Below are 15,917 nucleotides of genomic sequence, written 5' to 3'. Positions count from 1 at the left end.
AGCTTAACCCCCCGAAATAACCACTCAGAAATTGTATTAATTTAAACACTGCCTGGCCCATTATATCTAGCCCCTTCTTGGCTAACTCTTACATCTTAGTTTAACTCATTTCTATTAATCTGTGTGTCACCACGAGGTCGTGGCTTATCAGGAAAGATTCAGCATATCTGACCTGGTAGCTCCATGGTGGCTCTCTGTCTACTCTTCTTCCCAGCATTCAGTTCTGTCTACTCTGCCTACCTAATTGCTGCCCTCTCAAAAGGCCAAGGCAGTTTATTTATTCAACCAATGAAAGCAACACAAATACAGAAGAACCTCCTACACCAGAGAGAGGTTGAAGAGATGGCTCAGTGGGTAAGAGTACTTAGTGCACTTGCAGAGGTCCCCAGATGGGTTCCCACAGCAGGAAGCTCATAACCAACTGTAACTCCAGCTCTAGGGGATCCAACACCTCTGGCCTCAAAGCTCCAGGGAATCTTATGCCTCACTGAACACATATATACACACATGCATGCACCCACACATAGGTTTTAAGTGATAATTTGGGGGCTGGAGAGATGGCTTAGCAGTTAAGAGCACATAACGGTTTTCCAGAGAACTGGAATTTGGCTCCTTGTACCCATGTCAGGCAGCTTACAACTGCCTGTAACTCCAACACTTCTGATCTCCCTAGGCACCTGCACTCACTGCACTCGAGAACACACAGAGGAGAACACACAGAGAGAGGGAGGGTGGGAGTAACCTCAGGACCAGGGACCCACGTGCTGGAAGGAGAGAACTGACCTCTCACAAGTTGTCCTCTGACCTCCACACATATGCCATGGCACAGGTATCTACACACATACACATGAACACATACTATATAAAACTGAAAAACAAATCAGAAACTTCTTTTGAGCTAGACCTGGTATAAGCCTGTTCCTGAAGCAGGAGGAGCGCATATTCAAGGCTTGCAAATTCAAGTCCACTTCAGCAATTCAGTGAAACTTAATCTCAAAATAAAAAGTGGAGGTGGGGCCGGGCAGTGGTGGCGCACGCCTTTAATCCCAGCACTTGGGAGGCAGAGGCAGGTGGATCTTTGTGAGTTCGAGACCAGCATGGTCTACAGAGCTAGTTCCAGGACAGGCTCCAAAGCCACAGAGAAACCCTGTCTCGAAAAATCAAAAAATAAAATAAAAAAGCCTGTTATGATGACACAGGTCTATAACTCCAGCACTAGAGAGACTGAGGCAAAAAGACTGTGAGCCCGAGGATAACTTAGGCAACATGGCAAGAATTTGCTTAACAAAAATAAATAATACAATCTTTAGAAATATAAAATTCACTGGGCATTGGTGGTACAAGCCTTTGATCGCAGAGGCAGGCAGAAATCTGAGTTCAAGGCCAGCCTGGTCTACATCACTAGTTCTAGGACAGCAGGGCTACACAACAAAACAAAACAAAACAACAAAAATAAAAAAGGAGAAATATAAAACTTTAACATGAACATCAACTGGCTTTCTCATCGATTCCCATGGGGAGGCTATGGACAACAGCACTTAGTTTCACTTTTCAAAAAAGAAAAAAAAAAAGCCTTAATCCCAGCACTCGGGAGGCAGAGGGAGGCGAATCTCGGTGAGTTCGAGACCATCCTGGTCTACATAGTACTAAGCCACCCAGGGCTATGTAAAGAGACCCTGCCTTTAAAAAAAAAAATAAAGTAAAATTTAAAAATAGCCAATCCAAAAACATGGTTCCTGAAGTCTGGATCCCGCCCCTTCAGGTCCGCTAAAGAACTGCAATTTCCAGGGGACTAACTAGCACGCTCGCCCAGGGCTCTCTGAGGACTCCATTTCCCAGCTAGCCCATCGCCGGGCGGACTGTGCACCTCAGCGCCCCCTAACGGCGCACCGCCGCACGCTGCCGTTCCCGGCGGCCCTCGCGGCAGGCTGCGGGCGTCAGGGCAGTTGGTGATGGCGGCGGCAGGTTCCGCTGCCGTGTCAGGGGCAGGGACCCCGGTGGCGGGGCCCACGGGCCGCGACCTCTTTGCCGAGGGGCTCCTGGAGTTCCTGCGACCCGCTGTGCAGCAGCTCGACTCTCACGTGCACGCGGTCAGGTGCTGGACCGGGAGGGCTGGGGGCGGGGCCTGTGGAACTGGCTTTGTAGGGGCGGGGCCGCGAGAGGTAAAGACCCGGTAAGTTCTTGAGACTCTTCTGGGTCAAAGAGGCGCAGGTGAGGCCTTTGAGATTTGCTTGTCTCAGTACTTGAGGAATAAGTAGAATTAGTTTCCCGCGTCCCATTCACTGACCGTGTAGGCCTTTGTACCTCTTTGCAGAGAAAGCCAGGTAGAGCTCCGGGAACAAATTGACAACCTAGCTACAGGTGAGTGAGCACCCAGAATACCTAGAACCCTTGAACTCACTTTTACGAGCTTTGGTTTCCTCAATATCAGAACTACTCACGGACTCTAATTTCTGGGTATATCTTAGGACAGAATGAAAGGGAGTGAAGGGTAGGTATCTGTGGTCACACAAGACTGCAAGAGTGTTTTTCATCTTGTTCCTCTTTTATATTCCCTAAGAACAAAAAATGAGCCATTAGATGTTGGTTGCCCATTTGCTCTTCTCAGAACTATGCCGGATCAATGAGGATCAGAAGGTGGCCTTGGATCTGGACCCCTATGTTAAGAAGCTGCTTAATGCCAGGCGACGAGTTGTCTTGGTGAACAATATTTTACAGAATGCCCAGGTAATTAATTAAAAGAGAAAGTTTTCTTAGCAGAGCATATTGACACATAATGAAATTTCAGCGTTTGGTGGGCTAAGGCAAGAAGGATGGTTGGGACTTGGAGCATAGCCTGGACTACACAGGGACTCTTAGATCAGCCAGGGCTACATAGCAGGACCCTGGATCAAAAAAGCAAAACAGGCTGGGCAGTGGTGGTGCAGGCCTTTAATCCCAGCACTCAGGAGGCAGAGGCAGGCGGATCTCTGTGAGTTCAAGACCACCCTGGTCTACAAGAGTTAGTTTCAGAACAGGCTCTAAAACTACAGAGAAACCCTGTCTCAAAAAAACAAAACAAAACAAAAAAAAAAAGCAAAAAAAATCAAAAGTTTTAACAGTTCTTTATCGTACTTTATGTGTTCAACACAGTGAAAGCCACCAAACATTTTAACCACCAGGGTTAACCCCTCCCCCATACTAGACCTCAGCCTCAGGTCCTCTAAAATACTAGACAAGTATTCTTAATATCTACTGGATGTCATTTACAAGCTTATATATACTTAAAGGATTGCCTGAACCAGCCCTGTGGTGGTGGCGCACACCTTTAATCCCAGCACTTGGGAGGCTGAGGCAGGCAGATCAAGGCCAACCTGGTCTATAGAGTTCCAGGACAGCCAGGACTACACTGAGAAACCCTGTCTTGAAAAAAAACAAAAATAGGATAAAGAGTCCAAGCCTAAGGTACCACTCAGTGTCTTCTTAACTCAGGTAAACTTTTTACAGCAGTCATTAGATTCCGTCTTCCTGTCTTGTAGGAACGGCTAAGGCGGCTAAACCACAGTGTTGCCAAGGAGACAGCTCGAAGGAGAGCGATGCTGGACTCAGGAGTTTACCCTCCTGGTTCTCCAAGCAAATAAGTTGGGCCTGTGACCTGAGTGTACAAGTACTGTTCTCCAGCTGCTTTTTTTGGTAGCCATGAGAAGATCCCAGACGTTTCTGTCGACCTTAGGTTTGTTTGAACTGTGTACTCGTTCATGTAGTGGCCTCAAGAAACATGCATACTGCAGACTTTCCTAAAGAGCTTCCATTACAGCTTGTGCTTCCAAGAATAAGCTTCTCACTGTGTAGCCCAGGCTGGCTGAATGCTGAGATTACAGGCATGTACCAGGGTGCCTGGCTTCCGTCTACACATCTCCCCACAGAGAATGTTAAGGTTAGCCATCATGTGGTAGAAAGTTCCAAACACACCAGAGTTAGTGCAGGAATATTTCCACTCCTCCCCCTCTGCTTTACCACAGTTCCTCTCATGGTCATGACTCTTCCAGACTCATCTTTACATATATATCCTATACATTTTAATGTTTGCTTCTTAGCAAGGGTCACAACTGTTGCCTTCATCAGTGCAGCCCCAGGAGAACACAACAAATGATGAAGATCCGAGGTCAAGGGTAGAGCACCTTGACAGTTCAGAACCCTAAGCTTTTGTGGTTTGCTGTTTTTTTTTTTTTAAGCTATTTTAAGGGCTGGAGGGATGGCTCAGTGATTCAAGAGCACTGACTGTTCTTCCAGATGATGTTCAGTTCCCAGCACCCAAGGGGTGGCTCATAGCAATCTACAGTTCCAGGGGATCCAATGCCCTCTTCTGGCCTTTTGGGGCACAGCACACATACAAGATGCAGACATAGATGCAGACAAAACATCCATTCACATAAAATAAAAACTTTAAGCTTCATAGTTGGAGTTCCATCCTTTCCAGGCCTACTTAACCACTGTTGACCATCCTGTCACTTGCTGTCTTAGAGGGATTCTCTCTACGTGTGGTTTCACTTGTTTTCTTTACAACTGAGGACTTAGGCAAAGTCAAGGTAAATAATTTATCTCCTTGACTCCCCTGGCTTGAATGTTGATAGTATTGGTCAACATTATTAAATGCTTGTTATCAGTTATTAACAAAAAAGGATTTATCTTGATTTGTGGTCTCAAAGGGTTCAGGACATGGTTACCGTGACCCACGTTTCTGGGCCTATTGTCAGACATGAGTGTGTGGTAACCAAGCTTCTCCATCTCCTGCTGGCCAAGAGAAGGGAATGCTGGGATTCTGGCTGCTTTGTCTTTTATCCCTTTATTCTGTCCAGGTACCCAGCTCGTAGAATGATTTTATCCACATCTAGGTGATCTTGCTCAGCTAATCCTCCACAGAAAACTAGGCATGTCTCACTAATCTCCTAAGCCATACTGACATGAAAATTAGCCATCACAATGTTGGTGTACAAAAGAGTTCTACAATAGTCCAGAATGGTAGAGTCCCACATCTTAAGGCTTAAATGTATTCCAGTTTACTCTCAAACATTAATTTATATAGGCTGAAATTGCAATCTCAGTGTTTATAATAAAAGATTCAACTTTAATTCTAAATGAAGTGTATAGAAGGCAGAAATAACTGCTACATGTTGAAAAATAAAACCAAAAGCCCGGCTAGGAAGTACTTTACTCATTTTTCGTAGAAAAAAAAAATTCCCAGACACTTTACAACATTTCAACAGAGAGTATACTGGTTGGGAGTGGTTAGGTTTAAATATTGGGAATGTGCTTCATTCAGATGGAAGGATGGCATATACAGTCACAAATGGGAGACATCTGGCTGCTTAGCCACTATCGAAACAGTAACTAGCCCCCTTTCCTTTAGTTCGTTTTCCATTCTTCCATCTCCCTATGCCACAGAAATGCCACCATATAAAGCCCATGGCAGCTGGCTTAGCCCCATCTTCCCTTGGGCAGCAAGGAGTAAAGGGAGTTCACTCCTGAGTCTCCATACTTTCTTCTTCTTCCCCTTGAGGTGGCTCTTCTGTGTTTTCCTCTTCCTCTTCTCCCTCCTTCTTCTCAGGCGGCTTCTCATAAGCCTTTTCTGAAGGTGTCACAATGACTCCATCCCAGGTAGATATTTCAGAAGCAAGATCTAGAAGAGAAGGAAAAAACGTGTTTCATACAAACAGTAAACAAAATAAGCTATACCCAGAAATATGAGGGCACCTTAAGATACAGTGTCTCTATAGATCAGAACCCCTGGACCACACCACAGGGAGAACTCACAGCTGGCATCCCCCTCCTGGCCAAGAATCTTCCTAAAGCCTCCATGGGAGAGAATTCGAACCAGAGTCTGAGCTGTGTAGCACACCATGTCCTGCTGTTCTAGGGTCATGACTGTGTGTACTCTGAAGTTGCCACTCTCACAGGGGTCAGTGATGCCCACTGACCCTGGCAGGAACAGTCCTGCAGCCAGAATCTGCAAGCAACGCCTAGAACACAAAGACATTTACTTAGAAAGCACACAAAACAGCTTATACCCCAAACCTAAAGAAGCATGCTATACCTGTATGCCACATTTAGGGCCAAAGGCTGTCTGGTAGGGTTATTCATCACAGCATAGTGCCCCTGGAAGAGAGTAAGTCTGCTAGGTATGCTACCAACTGGCAAATCTAGGATCAAACAAACTAAAACTTCAAGTCAGGAGGAAAACTAGCTGTAATGATGAACTGACAGTAATGAGAGCACAGAGTACTTTCACCGAGCACTAAAAACGTCAGTGAAGCAATAAACTTCCAGTCTTCCTAGATAAACTTCGGTGGTTTTTTTTTTTAGGACAGGGTCTCCCTAAGACTATCCTTGAACCCCAAATGCTCCTGACTACAATTTCTTTTAGGCCTCATTCGATTTCTGATGTTGGTAGGTTTGGGAGTAAATCAAGCTGGGTGTGGTGGCGCATCCTTTTAATCCAAGTACTCTAGAGACAGAGGCAGTCGGACCTGAGCTCAGTGCCAGCCTGGTCTACAGAGTAAGTTTCACGACAGCCAGGGCTACACAGAGAAAACCCTGTCTCAAAACTAACTATAGACGAAGAGTGACTCCAACTGCACCACAACCTCTCACATAATAGACAAGCACTCTACACAGAGCTACATCTTCACCGCCCTTTTTTTTTAAACTTACAAGTAGGTCAAGGATCCAGGGCGTGAGAGGCTCGAAGCCAGGAAAACGAATCCTCAAGTCCTTTAGCAATCTGATGAGAACTTTAACTCTGAATGTAAGAGACCCATAGGTTAGAGGTAATAACATTCTGGTAGTTCCACACTGAGCAGTTAATCTAAATAGTCTATACTATTTAGAGAACTACATGTACAGTGGCCACCAGCTAGATCAACAGAGAAAGGCATTTGTTCCTAAGTCTGACAAACCTGAAATGAGAAAATTCTTTAAAGTTGTCCTGAGACTAGCTACCCAACTGTGACCTGTGTATGTGCACTCACACACACAAAAAAAATATTAACATACCCTCCCCAACCTTGTTTATTTAGGTAAAAATCAAAACCCAGACATCACATCTGAAACAGTTCTGTCAGAGGGGGGAGGAGGGAGGACGACGTCTATTGTTCATGGTGGCTGGATCACAGGCCAGAGCCACTACACTCCTTCTACAAATAACCAATGAGACTCACGTGGACTGAGAAGCATTTTCTTCAAACCAGCGGGCATGCCGGATGGCTGCTAAGGCGCTCTGCAACACCTTGATGTCCACTGGAGACAAGCATAACAGGCTAAGAAACTTTCCTATTAAATGTGCAATATAGTCAATCCCAGTGCCTGTCCAGGAGTACGGCAAGCCACTTGTCCAAACACTATGGTTGCCCCCCCCAGCTAAATCTGAAAACAGGCAACATACATATCTCTTCCAATAATCTACTTCCCGTAAGTATTTACACACGCTTTTACTTTTTTAAAAAATTTTCTTCCAAGTTTTTTTCTTCTGCAATCCTTAAGGCTTTGAAAATCTTACTAGGAAGCTGGTAATGCGGTTTACAAATCATGGAGAAAGTAACCCTTCACAGTTAATGCAATACTAAAACTTCCAGAAAGCGCCAAAACCTTGGCTCCTGTCACAAATGGGGACAGAAGACTCACAATGGAGTTCCGGGTCCAGTTTCCGGAGATTGGGCGGGACTGTGGTAATGAGAATTTTCACTGTAGCATCAGAAGAGCTGATTTCAAAGCCAGTTTCATTAGTCAGCATGGTCAAAACTAAAAACAAAATAATCAAAATATGTAACACATATTTGTTCTGTTTTGCTTTTATTATTAAATTATATTTATTTAGAGCGTGTATGAGTGGGCCAAAGGACAACCTTTTAGGAATAAGTTCTCTCCTTCCACCATGTAGGCCCAGGGAACAAACTCAGGGCATCAGGCTTAGTGGCAAGCACCTTTACCCACTGTGCCATCTTGCTAACCCATTTTGCTTTTGAGACAAGATCTCATTTCGCTCAGGCTGCCTTCCAACTCACTGTATAGCCAAAGATGACTGACCTGCTGATCCTCCTTCCTCTGCCTCACTAGCTAAGCATATGTAAGTGTGCCACCAAATCTGCCGGATATAATGCTGAGTACTGGTCTCAGAACTTCACACATGCTAGACATGGACCCTGCCAGCTAAGCTCTATCTACCCAGTCTTCATTTTGTTTTGGGAATAAGGTTTTACTATGTATATAGCTCAGGCTGGTCTTAAATTATCAAACCCCATGCCCTAGCTTCTCAAATGCTGGGGTTATAGGTATGCCATACCTGGTTAACAGGTTGCTTTTCTGGCAGTGAGCTATTTAATTTTTGAGACAAGCTGTATATGTAGCAAAGGCTGGTCTCAAACATCAATAAGAGCTTGGATACCAGTAAGTGGAAGCAAGAAGATCATCAGGAGTGCTAGACCAACCTGTCATGACACCCCATCTCAAAAGTAGGGGAGCAGAGGGACAGTGCAAGCTGAAGAGACGAGGTCTGGAGATGAAGCTCAGTGGCCAAATCAGAATTCAGTGGTGCATACCCATCTATGATCCTAGCACTTGGGAGGCTGAGGGAGGAGGAACGGAGTAAATCTCTCATAACCCACCCTTCATAATAAAAGAAAATAAACTGTGACGGCCTGAGACACCTGCTAGACGCTGCTCCACAGCCCTGACTATATAAGCGCAGCCGCTGTTGCCACTACTTAAGATATTCAGAGCAGACTCAGACCTTCTGAGGGGTCCTGGGCTCTCAGGCTTTCCACAACCTTGTTCCCCAGGGCAGCAACAGCTTCCACTAGATGGGAAAAAAGGACAAAATTAATGTTACAGTACACATTTTATGTAAACTACTTCTATCAGTAAACAATGTGGCAATTCCATTTCTACAGACTGAAGCTTATTTAACTAAAATGAACTCTTGCCAGGGGAATGAAAGTCTGGACAGAGAATCTGGAAGTGTCTCAAGCAACAGGCATCCCCAGGCATATACATCTTTTTACTTTTTCTTCTTCTTCTATTTTTTTGGCGGCAGAGTTTCTCTGGCCTTGGCTGTCCTGGAACTCACTGTGTAGACTCTGCTTCCCAAGTGCTGGGATTAAAGGCTTACACGCCTTTTTTGCACAGCAGTGTCCCCAGGTCACTAGCACTTAGGACGGGGTCTGTCTTAGCACACCTGGCCCCCTTCCCTACTCAGGCCAGTAGCACCTCTGGTTGGAATACTCAAACATGTGTCCAGACACAACCAATGCCTCACAGGGAGCAAAACTGATTCCAGTTAATGGATGTGGACTTTAGTGCTGGCCATAACTTCTAGACACGTATTACAGTTAGTCCCATATCACTCCAATTGCATTAAAAAATAAAATAAAAAACCCAAAGAGCCCAGTAGGATGGTAAACACCTTTAATCCCAGCACTCAGGAGGCAGAGGCAAGCAAATCTTGAGTTGTAGACCAGCCTACTCTACATAGTGAGACCCTGTCTCAAACAAAGAAAAATAAATAATAAATTTACTATTTCTCTTCCACTCACAAATGGATGGATGGATAGACAAATGGATGGTCTGGACTTTAATATTACCAGCCCTACAACTAACCTCGATGTTTAGGAAAGTGAGCTAGAGGGCTGGCTCAGGGGTTAAGAGTACTTGTTCCTCTTGCAAAGGAACAAGTTTCCAACACCTATTTGGTGGTTCACAACCATCTATAACTCCAGTTCCAGGGGATCCAGAGCCCTCTTCTGACCTCTGTGAGCACCAGGCATGGTATTCATGCATTCATACAAGCATAACACTAATAGAAATAAAATATAAATTTTTTTTTTTTTTTTTGGTTTTTCGAGACAGGGTTTCTCTGTGGTTTTGGAGCCTGTCCTGGAACTAGCTCTTGTAGACCAGGCTGGTCTCGAACTCACAGAGATCCGCCTGCCTCCCGAGTGCTGGGATTAAAGGTGTGTGCCAACACCGCCCGGCTAAAAATCTTTTAAAAAAGGTTGGGTTGAGACTCCTGCTAGATGCTGCCGCACACAGCCCTGACTCTCTATGTAAGTGCAGCTGCTGTTGCCACTACATAGATATTCAGAGCAGACGCAGACCTTCTGAGGGGTCCTGGGCTCTCAGACACTCCATGACAAGCTAACATGCCCAACGCCAAGTCCCATCACCAACAGAGAAAAACACTTACATGTTGGCAGGATCTTCAGTATGACCACCAAGTCAGCCACATTGTGTCCTGTAGTCATTGTCCCCTTTTTATAGGATCCGACCTGTCGGACTTCTTCAATTTGCTGTTGAAAAAGGGATTTCCGGGAAATGGAGAAAAACGAAGGTAGCAAGTCCCCACAGGCCTATTTCAGCAGCCTTACTACCAGATCTGGAAGCCCCCGTGACCAAATCACACCCCAGACAACCACAAAGGACTAGACCAGGGACACAATCTTGTCCTTAGATCACAAAGTTCCAGAATGCCCCAGTACTTTTCCACTTTGGGCTTTGATCTGGAAAGCAGACAACTGAAAGATTAACAGGCAAGGGCCAAGGAAATTTCCATCCCACCAAGGCTGCCTTTTCTTAGGGCTAATCCATTAAAACTCACCACTTCAAATGTCCCTGGAGCCACAATCAAGTTGTCAATCACATTGTTTATTTTTGTCACCAAAGAAAGGATAGAAGCCTGAAAATGTCACAAAGCAAAAATACCCTAAGGCCAAAAATTATACAAAATAACATATCTAATCTGTTTGCATCATCACCAGACTCTCCAGAAGGGGGGTGAGTTTGGGCTCCAATAACCCAGACCCTCAAGTGTGCTCGGTAAGTGGTCTATCAGTGGCCTACAATCCTAGGCAAGACAATACTCTTATTAGTCAGATGGATTATTAACTCTTCAATTTATTTTTTAACTTTATTTCATAGACACATTGGTGTTCTGCCTGCATGCATGTCTGTGTGAGGGTGTCAGATCCCCTGGAACTGGAGCTACAGGCAGCTGTGAGCTGTCATGTGGGCGCTCTGGAAGAACAGCCAGTGCTCTTAACCTCTGAGCCATCTCTCCAGCCCAACTCTTAACTCTTTAGGCCCTTAGCACAGACTCAGGAAAGAACATACCTGCTCCGCAGAATTGGGGGCAAGGTCCTGATTCCTCTTCAGCAAAGCTTCGCTGAAGGATGTTTCATCGGGTGCAGGCTTGACTCGAGGAAAAGCCATTTCACACTAAACCAGAAATTAAACTGTTATTTACCAAAAGCAACATACAGAAGAATATACTGTTGAGTAACAGAAATAAAATTGTTATGCACTTGTAATCCCAGCACTTCCAAGATAGAGGCAGGAGAATCAACAGCTCAGCACCAGCCTGGGCTACAATGAGACCCGGTCTCAAAAATATATGAACAGGATCCAGGGAGATGGCTTGACAATAAAGGCCCTGAATTATCAACTTCTGGGACCCACACAGAACCAAATCCTGCAAGTCGTCCTCTGATCTTCACACATTTGCTATGGTATACGTATGATAATAAATGTAATAAAAATACTACTATTATTTATTACTTGGTTCTTTAAGATGGGGCTTTCCTATGTAGTCCTTGCTACCCTAGAACTCAATCTGTAGACTAGGCTGGTCTTGAACTCAGAAATCCGACTGCCTTCTGCCTCCCAACTGCTGGAATTAAGTGTGCATCACCACTCCTTAGTTATAAAAACATTTAAAAAATTAAAAATAGGAGGGCTAGAGAGACGATGACTCAGGGGTTAAGAGCACTGGGTCTTCCAGAGGTCCCAGGTTCAATTCCCAGCAACCACATGGCAGCTAACAACTGTCCAGTTCCAGAGGATCTAACACCTTCATAGACATATGCAGGCAAAACACTAATGCATGTAAAATAAAAAGAAATCATTTTAATAATAATAGAGGCTAGAAGTCAAGTGTGGTGGTGCACGCCTTTAGTCCCAGCACTCGGGAGGCAGATGGTCTGAATTCAATGTCACTCTACAGAGAGTTCCAGGATGCTACACACACAAAGAAACCCTGTCTCAAAACAAGAAAAGAAAAAGGGGAAAGGGGCTGGAGAGATAGCTCAGCAGTTATTCTTACAGAGAGCCCAGGTTCAATTCACAATACCCACACAGGGCTCACAACCACCTGTAACTTCAGTTCCAAGGAATCTCACTCCCTCTTCAGCCTCCACTAGTACCAGTACTAGGCATGTGTATGGTGCACATACATACAGACACACACAAATCTTTATAGTAAACCCACCCCTCACCCCCACACAGGAAAGTCTGTATTTGATCCTGTTTTTCCATCTACTCTGTTATTTCAAAGCCATTATATCCAACTTGGAACCCTTGCTTTTAACTCCTTCAAGTTCAAGTTCAAATATAAATAGGAAGAACCTAATTCAAGTTCTCATTACCTTGTTGCTCTGTTAATTCTTTGTGATAGAGGGCCTACTGTATCATAGGCTGGCCTGAACTTGCTGGGTAGCTGATGCTGACATATCCTGTGTGCGTGGATTACAGGTGTGATAGATAAAGGGCCCTGGGCTCTGTGCATACTAGACAAGCACTCTACCAGTTGAGCTACACCACCGGCCACACTACTCTTATAACCCTGAGGCTGGAGAGATGGCTCAGCAACTAAGAACACTAGGTGATCCTGCAGAAGGCCCAGGTTGGTTCCTAATGCACACACTGCAGCTCACAACCTCTGAAAATCTCTTCTAGCCTCTAAGTGGACCAGGCATGCATGAGGGCAAACATACACATACATGAAATAAAAATAATTCACTGTGAAGTCAGGGTATGGTGGCGGTGGCACATACCTATAATCCTAACACTGTGTTGGGTGGGGAAGGCAGGTGGATCTCTGAGTTCCGGGACAGTCAAGGATACACAGAGAGACCCAGTGGGGGTGGTGGATCCACCACGTGTGGTAGCACACTTTTAGCACTCAGGAGGCAGAGGCAGGCAGAGTCCTGTAAATTCCAGGCCAGCCAAATTATATATACAGGTCTTGTCTCAAAAATAAATAAACCCTAAAAATTATTTACTTATATTATAATCAAATAGTAAAGGAATTCTCTTCCCTGCTCTGTTTATACTGTTTTCTTGTTCACTATCAGGCTGGCTTTGGGCCCTGAACAAGGTCCAGGCTTCCATTCCTGGGATTACAAATGGATCACAGTCACTTTGAAGACTGGCTAGCCAATTGGTTTGTTTTTTGTTCGGTTGTTTTGGTTTTGTTTTGTTTTTTTTTTTTTTTTGTTCCAGGCCAGCCAGGCATACAGAGAAAGACCCCTCTCAAATAAAACACTGCATCCATTCAGAATCTACTCCGAACAATATCCAACTTCATTAACAAGGAGATTCAAGGCTCCATGTCTTCATCTGAACAATGGCCAGGAAGGTCCTCGAAAGCCAAATACTCACCAAATAGAAATCAAAAGGGATATGGGGCACAAAAGGCCTGAACCTAAAACACAAAAGCAATCCAGAATTACTCAAACAGAAAGCAAGTGCACCATCTTTGTCTTTTCCTGATTCGGGAGTTTCTGAGCTGCATTAAATTCACTTAGCAGGACATCAAGAAAGAAATGCTTCACGGAACTTCCACAAAATCAAGGGTGGTGGTGGGCCTGTCTCTAATCCTAGCACTCAGGGAGACAAAGGCAGTCGGCTTTCTGTGAGTTTGAGGCCAGCCTGGTCTACAGAGTGAGTTGTGGACAGCCAGAGCTATACAGAGAAAAACCTCTCTCGAAAAAAAATCAAAACAAAACAAAAATAAAAACGAAAACAAAAAACCAAAATCAGGTATAACAGCCCACTCCAAACCCCCATCTAAATGACTGGATCAAACCAGGCCAAAGACGCAAAGAGCCACACTTACCCTCCTCCAGGCCCTCCTCTGGAACCAAAGCGCCCTCCACGACCACGTCCTCTGTCACCCCTAAAAATACATTTTGGAAAACGTAAAAGGTACATTTTCCATGACCTCGCTGGAAACGTCTCCATCATACCAGCCATGCTGTTTCCAACTAATTTACCTTACCGTGGCCAACTACAGAAGTCACTTTCCCCCATTCCAACGGTGCCCAGCCCCACCCCCATGACGTCCTAATTCTGAATTTGTTTTTGAGAGGGGTCTCATGGATTCCTGGCTACCCCAGAACTCCGGACCGTGCTGCCTTACCTCCCCAGTGCTGTCTGTGACTGCGGCACCACACCCGACTTCTAATTCTGGATTTTATCAAAGCTCACATCAGGAAAATACAAGGTTCAGACCCTGACACACAAGACCCCACTAAGCAGCCCCTAAAGTGACTTCTCTTTATCAGCAGAGCCTAACAGCTGCCAGGCACTGGCTAAACACTAGGCACCAGGAAAACGCGCAGCGCCCCGGCCCTCTCGCTGCACCCCGAGGATGCCCGCTCTGGTCCTCTAGCCCCGAGGGCTAGGTGCTAACCCAGCGCCCTGCCGGGCCCCAGCCCCTCCAGGCCCGGCTCCCCGCCTCCACCAGCCTCCTCCAACTCCATTCTCGCCGGCCAGGCTTCCCGTCAGCCGCCCAGACACAGGCCCTAGGCCCTCCGTCTCCGCTGCAGTCCGCCCTCCCGAGGTTTCGGGAGGAACTTTCAAGCACCTCTGGCCACTTACCTCATGGCCCGCTTAATCCTGAACAATAGAGGCCACTCAACCGCCCTTTCCCTGGAAGAATCAGGTCCGCAGAGAAGCGTCGGCCGGTGCGTCCCAACAAACGCAGGCGCGATAGGCTCCCGCCTCGCTCCCTCCCTCCTGATTATTGGTTAATGCAGCAACCAATGAAAAATGCCCTATAAGGAGCCAACCAATAAGAAGACATAACGGGGATGAATGCAATTTTCCCCACTGACGAAAGGGGGCGTGCGGAATTCGGGCTGGCTGTGCACAGAGAAACCTCTTCTACGGTAATAACAAGGACTTAGGCAGTAGGTAGCAGAGTGGCGCAGCGGAAGCGTGCTGGGCCCATAACCCAGAGGTCGATGGATCGAAACCATCCTCTGCTATTGGAGACTTTGTTTTGTGTCATGGACTCCCGCCTTCGTTTTCGTGATAAACTTGCTTTTCTACAATAGGAAACATAATTCCATTTTCTTCTCCAACTGTTTTTGGTTTTGCTTTTTCCAGACAGGGTCTTGCTTGGTCACCCTGGCTTACACAGTACTCGTTAATATAGCCCAAGCTGTCCGCACTCTCCGCAATCTTCACGCCTCAGTCTCGCAAGTGCCGGCATTTCGGTCGTGTGCCACCTCACCTGAAAACATAACTTTTGCCCTATGAAAACACCAGGAAGAATTTAGTTTCATTTACCACAATTTCCTTCGATATTATTGTCATATAATTCCTTTTATTGAAATTTTTTTTCCATACATTTTGATCATGTATTTCCTCTCCATCAGTTCCATTCAGATCCTCCCAGCTTCCCTATGTTGCGTGATTTCTGACAGGTACTCATGTATTGTTTACTTTTGTGGGCAAGTATTTCTTCCAAGTAGCCTAACCCCACCCTGAATAAAATAAAGAATATTTTATCAGGTCCGCAAGGCGGATCAGCAGGTAGAACCTGAGTTCGACTTCTGAGGCCCACGAGGTAAGAGAGCGGCGACTTCTGCATTTTGTCTTCCAACCTCGCTACGTGTGCTGTGGGTGTGATGACACCCACAAAGATAACCTAAATAAATTTACAGAAGTTTTTTCAAAAGGATTATTTTGGCCGAACACGGTGAAACACGCCTGGAAAAACTTAAAAAAAAAAAAAAAAAAGTTTATGACCCCAGAAAAGGTAACCATTCTGGATTTCTACTATCGTGGATTAGGCTTGCTTTTAGATTTTTTTGTTTGTTTGTTTG

General features: G+C 45.4%; 2 protein-coding genes and 1 non-coding gene across 3 annotated transcripts; 2 read left to right on the top strand and 1 right to left on the bottom strand.

Moving 5' to 3' along the window:
• The first annotated feature begins 1,900 nt into the window (after nucleotides 1–1,900).
• On the top strand, nucleotides 1,901–5,111 carry Snapin (SNAP associated protein). The gene is made up of 4 exons (XM_050166489.1): nucleotides 1,901–2,095; nucleotides 2,315–2,361; nucleotides 2,609–2,727; nucleotides 3,519–5,111. The coding sequence occupies exons 1-4, from the start codon at nucleotides 1,953–1,955 to the stop codon at nucleotides 3,618–3,620; spliced, it is 411 nt and encodes a 136-aa protein (XP_050022446.1). The 5' UTR covers nucleotides 1,901–1,952; the 3' UTR covers nucleotides 3,621–5,111.
• Nucleotides 5,112–5,174: 63 nt separating this feature from the next.
• Ilf2 (interleukin enhancer binding factor 2) lies at nucleotides 5,175–14,812 on the bottom strand. Its single transcript, XM_050166480.1, has 13 exons — nucleotides 14,686–14,812; nucleotides 13,922–13,981; nucleotides 13,465–13,507; nucleotides 11,140–11,244; nucleotides 10,628–10,705; nucleotides 10,217–10,319; nucleotides 8,765–8,830; nucleotides 7,660–7,776; nucleotides 7,197–7,275; nucleotides 6,691–6,778; nucleotides 6,074–6,135; nucleotides 5,794–5,999; nucleotides 5,175–5,659 (listed from the first exon to the last, which is right to left on the bottom strand). Exons 1-13 carry the CDS (start codon nucleotides 14,688–14,690, stop codon nucleotides 5,499–5,501), a joined length of 1,173 nt encoding a protein of 390 aa, XP_050022437.1. The 5' UTR covers nucleotides 14,691–14,812; the 3' UTR covers nucleotides 5,175–5,498.
• Nucleotides 14,813–15,002: 190 nt separating this feature from the next.
• On the top strand, nucleotides 15,003–15,074 carry Trnam-cau (transfer RNA methionine (anticodon CAU)). Its single transcript has one exon. It is a non-coding gene; the product is annotated as a tRNA-Met (tRNA).
• Nucleotides 15,075–15,917: the final 843 nt, after the last annotated feature.

This window comes from Alexandromys fortis, unplaced genomic scaffold (genome assembly GCF_014885135.2).
Source record: "Alexandromys fortis isolate MF-2015 unplaced genomic scaffold, M_Fortis_MF-2015_v1.1 scaffold_152, whole genome shotgun sequence".
NCBI lineage: Eukaryota > Metazoa > Chordata > Mammalia > Rodentia > Cricetidae > Alexandromys > Alexandromys fortis.
Note: the sequence above shows the minus strand (reverse complement) of the source record. Positions and strands in the feature narration are given on the sequence as shown.